Consider the following 8526-nt stretch of genomic DNA (forward strand, 5'->3'; position numbering starts at 1 on the left):
TTTTTATCGTTTGAGTCACTTATCAAAAGTTGCTAAAAGCTGCCAAATAAATTTTTAAAAATAGCTAAATTTGTTGCTAGGTGCTTTTGGAAGAAAAAGTTGCTAGGGTAGTCTGAAAAGTTGCTAAATTTAGCAACAAAATTGCTAAGTTGGCAACACTGCAAGTGCATAGTTCACCAGGGCTGCGTTCAGTCCCGACAAAACGGTGCAAAACGTGTTTTAAACGGAAACGGTGGTGCGTTGAACACTGTTCTGATGACGCAAGAGTTGCAGCTATGGCAGCTGAGAAGGCCATTCTTTGTGTTCTTTTTGAAGAATTTTCGGAGCCTGATGAAATCGGTATAAATCTGAGGTGAGCTAATCATAGGCTGAAGACCCAGGTAAACAATTAATTAATTAATTATAGCATTATAGTTTTGTATTGTTTGTAGTGTGATCAACGTTTGCGTAAGTAGTAGACGTGAACGAAATGACTCGGAAAAAAGATTCGTTCATTTTGCTGAACGAGACTCAAAGATCCGAGTCGGTAAAATGATCCGAACTTCCCAGTGTTCGGTGACGTCATCGCTTGTTTTTCTCCTGTTAGCTCATACAATGCAAATATTTAATTTTGTATGTGAAGCTTTACAAGGTGTGATGTTTGCTGTTTTTCCTGTCTTTTATGTATCTGTTTATTGTTTGATGCATATAAAAGCCATATAATGCAAATAACAGTTAAAATAAATCATTATAAAGTCTGAAAATCTACAAATGTAATCTATAACTAATACCGAATGTCTTTCGGTAACTAAATTAAATTATAAAATGAACGGTATGATTTTTTTTAGCATGTTTTATAATAATTCCAATATTTATTTTTAAATAAATGTAAGGTACTTATTTTTTATTCATGAAAATCTCTCCCAAATAATCAGTTCTGCATTACAAGTTTAATTTAAATATATTCAGTAATTTAGTTTGTTTTGTTTTGTAATTGTATTGTTACTGAAATAGACAAAATAGCGGTTTATATAAATAATTGTGATAATAATTTTAGAGAAATATAAATAATATAATGTATATATTATATAAAACTATATATATATATATAGTATAATATATTACTATAAAATATAGAAATAATAACTATTTGTCTACTTAATTAATCATCATATAAGCCTACACATCATTATGAACATTTATGAAGTGATTTAAGTACAAATAAAATATATGATATGTATCGTAGCCAAAATAAAATATTTCTGTACAGTCTGATAAAAGCTGCTCTTCTGACTCAGAACTCATATTTAATCAGGTCAAGGTTTATGAAGTTTAAAACTATATTTGTTAATTTTAAACGGCACTTTCGGTTGTTTTTATCCACAAACTACCAGCTACATATTTGAGCGAATAAACTATAAAACCACCCTAAGTATTTATTTAATCAACCATCTAATTAAAATGAATGAACATTTCGCTGATAAATTACTGTTATAGCGATGAGCGTGTCGAATCGGCGCTAGTGAACGCACAGATGAGTGACGCACGCGGCTCCGGCAGGCAGCGCTAGCGTGAAGGCGTGAGATAAATAACTCACAAAACCGCTGGAAATCACCGTCGAATCAGCGACAACGCGCCCGGACGCGACGGTAAGACGCTCGCTCGTGTTTGTGTGGGAAGCTGTAGATGAGAGTGTGTTGTGTCAGTCAGCTGATGAAGGTGTTTGATCGGTGTGTTACAGAGCCTCAGTCATGAAGACGAACACCTTCTCGCGGGATTTAGGATAGAGAGACAGAAGAACACACACACACTGATCATGGGCTCGTCTCTCAGTGAACCCTGCATCTATGATAAGCTGTCGGAGAGCATCGACATCCTGCGGCAGTCCGGTTACCGCTACGGGATGAGCGAGAGAGAGATCGAGAAGTTCATCAAGCAGGTGCTGGAGACTAACGAGCCCCGCAGGGACCCGCCGCAGTTCCCCATCCTGAGAGCCACCGTCAAGGTGCGTGGAGCCAGATCAACACGCACTGCAAAAACACATCGGCAAGATATTCTAGTGAAGAGAGAGAGCAGATCGCTAGAACTCAAGTCAAAAACTCAACAACAAAAAATATATATATAAATTATTTAAAATATACTTGCATGTAATTGAAATTATTTTAAATATTTTTGTAACATAAAATATATTTTATTATATTTTTAGGTATAATATAAAACAATATTTGTAAAATATTGTACATATATATGTTTTATATATTGGCATGTGTATCGCGTGTCACAGATGCGTGTTTATGTGACGTGTGTGTGTGAGATGTGTGTGTGTGTGTGTGTGTGCAGCTGGTGCTGGTGCTGGGGGTTCTGCTGATGGCGGTGCTGGTGTTCACGTATCCTCACAGTGCGCCGCTGCTGGACTCCTCGAGCGCAGCCGGACACAACAGCTCATCTCCTCTCAGTCACGCACGACTGCTGGAGCTGCCCATCGCCAACAAATACAACCTGCACGGTGAGACGCATCAGACACCATCAGACACATAAGACACCGTCAGACGCCATCAGACGCCATTACATATAATTTTTATACATTGTTATATATTTTATATACAGCTTTTTATAATATATATTATATTGTATTGAATTATTTGGTTATGTTTTTAGCATTATTCGTTGAGTTTGGATCTGACACAACAGGTTGTTGCCATTTTTGTTCATATTAAAGCAAACATGTTTTTGTCAATACTGATGGTAGAACAGAAAATAATCTTTATAAAAATAATTATAATATATTACATATTTAAATTATTTAGTATACTTCTTTATATTATAAACATATAATAAAAAATTATGTTTATATATGGCCACATAAGTAAACTACATTAATTATTTTGAAAATTTCACAAAATGATTGAAATGAATTAGGTCATAGTCTGAAATATTACTGCTGTCAATCACATGCATTGTTTTATTACTGAGATTTTATTAATGTGTGATTTATAGTATTTATATATATATATTTAAAAATGATCCATAATATTATATATAAGTTAGAATTCTTTTTTCTTAAAAGTCATATATATAAACACATGCATTGTATTATTACTGAAATTATATGTATAAATATAATTCATATATATGTATCATTTTATATTTAAATTTTTATAATCTAAGTAATAATAATTTTGCATGCACAATAACATGTATTGTATTATTCCTGAAATTTGATCATCATATGATTATTATACTATCAAAATAAATTTTGAATATGTAGCATGTTAAAAATCTATCAGCATAATCATTGTATCATTTTATATTAACATTTTTAATAGATTGTCATTTTTATATTTACATTTAAAAAAAAATTAATTCTATATTTAAATAAATTAGTATAATATATAAAAATTATTTTATATATATATTAATTTTAAATTTATTATAATAATAAATTAATATATATTAAACACATAATAATTATATGTATATAGTGTAGTATTTGGCTGTGCAGCATGTGTCACAGGTGTGTCTCTGTGTGTGTGTGTGTCTGTCTGTCTGTGTCTCTGTGAGTGTGTGTCTCTGTCTCTGTGTCTGTCTGTGTCTCTGTGTGAGTGTGTGTCTGTGTCTCTGTGTGAGTGTGTGTCTGTGTCTCTGTGTGAGTGTGTGTCGTGTGTGTGTGTGTCTGTCTGTCTGTGTCTCTGTGAGTGTGTGTCTCTGTCTCTGTGTCTGTCTGTGTCTCTGTGTGAGTGTGTGTCTGTGTCTCTGTGTGAGTGTGTGTCTGTGTCTCTGTGAGTGTGTGTCTGTGTCTGTCTGTGTCTCTGTGTGTCTGTGTCTCTGTGTGTCTGTCTGTCTCTGTGTGTCTGTCTGTGTCTCTGTGTGTCTGTGTCTCTCTGTGTCTGTCTGTGTCTCTGTGTGTCTCTGTGTGAGTGTGTGTGTCTGTGTCTCTCTGTGTCTGTCTGTGTGAGTGTGTCTCTGTGTCTGTCTGTGTCTGTGTGTGTGTGTGTCTGTGTCTATCCTCACAGTGTGCCACTGCTGGACTCCTCGAGCGCGGCGGGACACAACAGCTCTTCTCCTCTCAGTCACGCGCGGCTGCTAGCGCTGCCCATCACCCAGAAATACAAGCTGCACGGTGAGACACCATCAGACGCTCCGCGCTCTGCACTCGCTCTCAGCTCATGTCCATCTCAACACGTGTGTGTGTGTTTGTGTGCAGGTTTTCACGAGTGGTGGGTGTCTGGCGCGCTGCAGATGCCGCAGGGGAACTGCTCGGCCTGCGCAGACGTGACAGCGGTGCTAGAGCTGAGAGCGTCTGCGGGGATCGAAAAACACACACAGCCACTGCTGCTCAAGGTACAGACACGCACACACACTCACACACAGTGTGTCATGATGGAGGTTAACCTGTGTGTGTGTGTGTGTGTGTGTTTCAGGGCGGAGAGTCTCTGTCTCGCCGTGTGTCTCATCTGGAGCAGTTTTCACAGCCGGACACACTCACAGCAACACCTGCCAACTTCACCCTGCTCTGGTAACCAGCAGCATTCGGGTTATTATATGATCATTAGCATCTGTATGTTGTGTGTGTTTGATGCTCGTGTGTGTGTCAGGAGTTTCTCGTCCAGTCCCAGAGAGACGGTTCTCCACTGGTTGTTTCCTGACGCTGAGCTCTGCCCTCTGCTGGAGAACACGGGAACAACACTGCAGCGCTGCCAGCTGACTGACAGCACCAGCACACAACACACGGTCAGAACACACACAGAATCACTCTCTCACACACACACACACACACACTCTCACTCACACACACACACTCTCACTCACTCACTCACTCACATGACATATAAAACTCTGGCCATGATTCCATACGTTCATAACTGGTGTTTGATGTGATGTCACTCAGCTGATGGGGTCAGAGGTCGAGGTCGATGAAAACATCGTGGAGCGGAGCAGACCAGCATACAGGTGTGATAGATGGATAGATAATTTATGCTTTGTTTAAACAGATAGATAGATAAATCGTATTTTGCAGGATATTTCCATTAAAAATATATTTTGTCCTTATGATAATGGAATTATGTTTGTTTTGTATTGTGTTTGTGAAAAAACAGCGCAGAATTATATGACATGCAGCTGTCACAAGAATTAACACATCCAAATTGATTTTGGTCCTCATATTTCATTTTGGCGTTTAAATCTGAGTAATATTACACATATGTGTCGCTACATGGAGTTCTAGAAAACCTTTAATAACCCTAAATACATTTCTGATGCTTATTTTCCGCTGAGGTAAAGAAAAAAAAAAGTCGTTAGAAGACGCGCGCTATTTTTGATTTGAATCTCCCGCTTCGCCTGAATCAGAGACAACAGGACTGACGTTATTTAGCCATGGAACGATTAATTTTATTACTCACCTAAGCCCATTTTATTCGCATTCGACGCTTGTTAATTTCAAACCCTGCAGTACTGCAATGTGCCCAGCAGAGGCCAGCAGCTTTCCTCTCTATGTGATCGGAGCAAAAACTAGAGTTTGTTCATCAGATTAACACACACACTCACATATATTCATCCCGTGTTGTTGTTGTTGTAGGGAGTGCAGGTGTGGGGTTGGCTGGTGGTGTCTGAAGGTTCTCCGTGGGTCCGTGTTCTTCCCGTGCAGCGATGCCAAACCCTCTGCCGCTCCTTCAGTCTGTGGCTGGAGCCGGGAGACGCAGGTAAGACGCCACGCTCAGTCGCGTGAGCTCCAGACGCAGGAGCGTCCCCTCATGCCGTGTGCTTCTTCTGTGTGCGCAGTGTTCGCAGACCCGCGCTTCTGGCTGCTGGAGCTCTTCCCGTCTGGAGGTCAGAGCGTGCTGTGTGACGGCCCTGTGCTCTGAGAGTCTCAGCAGAGCTTATAACCTCTCACACACACACACAGATGCATCAGCTCTTCTCCTCCTTTCTCTCATTCAGACGTGCTTGTCTTTCTGCTGAGCTTCTGTGATCTTCAGGTCCGGTGATGTTTTCTGATCTTCACGCTCAGGAACACGTTCGCTCATATTTCACCGCAAAAGTTAAAAGAAACTCTATTTTGTTTAAAGAAAGTCAAACCTATTTTAGGATATTTTATTACATTTTGACATTGATTTCATGACCATTAAGCACATTTCATCCCAAAATTACTGGGATGCAAAATAATAATAATAATAATCAATCTCGTTACAGTATGCAAAAATGTCTCATTACTTAATCCAGCTAATTAATGTTAATATATAAATGGTTCATTATTTTTACATCATGGTAGTACCGTATTGGCCCGAATATAAGACGACCGCGTTTTTTCAGATGTATTTCCAAGAAAAAAACATCGTCTTATATTCGGGACAATACGGTAATTGTTGTTCTCAGTTTGATTTTAATAAGAATATTATTTCTGTAATACAATTCTGAGAACAGGATTTTTTCTGTATTATGGGGAAAAAAAATGTGTACTGGTAATGAAAATACGTGTAAATAAAATAATATATATATTGATTATGGTAATGAGAATGAGAAAAATATTTTTTTTTAGTTCAGAATATTTTCCTGTATTATGTTAAATCATAATATTATGATACCAAATATTTTTCAAAATTTTTGTTGTATGACAGTAATGAGAATTAGTATATTTCATTATGAGAATGAGAATTTTTTTTCTGTATTATGGTAATGAGAACTAGAATTTTTTTGTTCAAAATATTCGTCCATATTACGGTAAATCTTTTTTTTTTTTGTATGACGTTAATGATAATTAGTATATATTTTTCATTATGGTAATGAGCGGGAATTTTTATTTTTTTTGTATTACGGTAATGAGAACAAGATTTTTATTTTTTGTTCAAAATCATTTTCCAGACTGTAAATACATCCGATTCATTTTTTGTTTATTACGTTGATGACACTTTTTTTTTTTTTTTGTATAATGCTAATAAGGAGAATCTTTTTTGCATTACAGTAATTTGAATGCGTGGGAAATGTTTTATTGTCATGAATCTAATTTCAGTTCTGAAATGTGAGCCGCACGTGTTCAGCCAATCAGAGCACTTTATATGTTTGGTCGTCAGCGGATGATGTCATATCCTGACCGAGCGTTACGCCGCGGAACTCTCCACCAATCAGAGATGGCCGGCGGTGATGACATCATCACCCAGCGCACCGCCGTCAGATCGCGCCGATGTTTTTTTGTCCTCCGGAGTTTAATCGCTGTAAATAATGAGAGTACGCTGCAGATGATACTAACATGATTCAGAGATTTATGGTGACTGTGAGTTTACTGCAGGATTTCTACAGTAAATAAACGCTGCTGTTCGTAACCTGTGTGATTTATGCCATTCGTCACATTTGGAGGGAAAACAGATGGTGTTCAAACATGACAAAATAAAGCGGTTTATAATGAAGTGTGCATTAGAGATGAGAAAAACCCGTACATTCAGTCTCAGTTTTTACTTTTTTCTTCTTTACTTCCAAAGAAATATAAATTAGATATAGAATTATAAATAAATAAATGATTTTTTTTTTATTGGTGTATAATATTTGAAGAGTAATGGAAAATAAAAGACACGCGAGGTATAATAATGCTAAATTAAATATCATTAATATATATCAATAATTTATTAATATTGATAATAAGTTAATATCAATATTTGTCAGAAATAACTGAAACAACAGTATTAGCATGAAAAAAAAAATTTTTTTTTTTTGATATAACAAATTTTTTTATTTTATTTTTATTATTATAATTGCTTCAACTTAACAACCAAACAAGGTACGTCATCACATTCCAGAATATAATCAATCATGTTCAGCCTTGGTCGAGCAAAACCAAAAAACTAAATTAAAGTCAAAATAAAACAAGCGAACCAGAAAAGAAATAGAGCAATAAAGCTAGGGTTTTTGCTGCTTCACAAAGCCAGAACCTCTGAATTCAAAGGCTTCGAGAACATATAACATTCTAGAGTCTGTTGTAAGGAACCTTTCATTTTTTATGATGACAAAGTGTTATATTTTGTTAACTTTTGTAATGCTCTTGTAAAGCGTTTGTGATGTCTGTATGTCCTTTTCTTTTTTTTTCTTAATGTCAGTTATTGTTGTGTTATTTTATTTCCAATAAAGAAAGAAAAATAAATTAAAAAATGCAGTCTGTACCGGAAATAGTGATGTTCGGTTCTTGAACGAATCGTAACCGGTCGAGCCGGTTCACAAATCAAACTGAATCGAACTTTAGTTCCGGGTTGATGACGCAGGACGCACAGCCGAAGTAGCACGTCCGACTCGAAAAGAACCGAATGAGCCGGTTCAACCAACTGTCGAAGTTTGCAGAGGATTACCGAAGACTCAACAAGAACCGAATGAGCCGTGGCGAAGTTTGCCGAGGATTCCCGAAGATTCTGATCAGTGAGTTGACGATACTGAGGCGCGTACTGGAAATATGCTTATTATGACTGTTATTAATTTACATTTTATTAAAACCTGCGAAAACCTTTCTGTCGAGTGATGTAAATCAATTTTACTATAGTTTATTGTGCATGCATATTATATTTAAAG

General features: G+C 36.9%; 1 protein-coding gene across 1 annotated transcript; it reads left to right on the forward strand.

The window, feature by feature from the left end:
- Positions 1 to 1504: 1504 nt before the first annotated feature.
- On the forward strand, positions 1505 to 6244 carry cunh6orf89 (chromosome unknown C6orf89 homolog). Its single transcript, XM_016566187.1, has 8 exons — positions 1505 to 1628; positions 1721 to 1984; positions 2320 to 2485; positions 4184 to 4320; positions 4401 to 4495; positions 4575 to 4710; positions 5555 to 5678; positions 5758 to 6244. Exons 2-8 carry the CDS (start codon positions 1796 to 1798, stop codon positions 5838 to 5840), a joined length of 930 nt encoding a protein of 309 aa, XP_016421673.1. The 5' UTR covers positions 1505 to 1628; positions 1721 to 1795; the 3' UTR covers positions 5841 to 6244.
- The last annotated feature ends 2282 nt before the right edge of the window (positions 6245 to 8526 follow it).

Source organism: Sinocyclocheilus rhinocerous, unplaced genomic scaffold (assembly GCF_001515625.1).
Source record: "Sinocyclocheilus rhinocerous isolate Xijiao unplaced genomic scaffold, SAMN03320098_v1.1 scaffold302, whole genome shotgun sequence".
Classification (NCBI taxonomy): Eukaryota; Metazoa; Chordata; class Actinopteri; order Cypriniformes; family Cyprinidae; genus Sinocyclocheilus; species Sinocyclocheilus rhinocerous.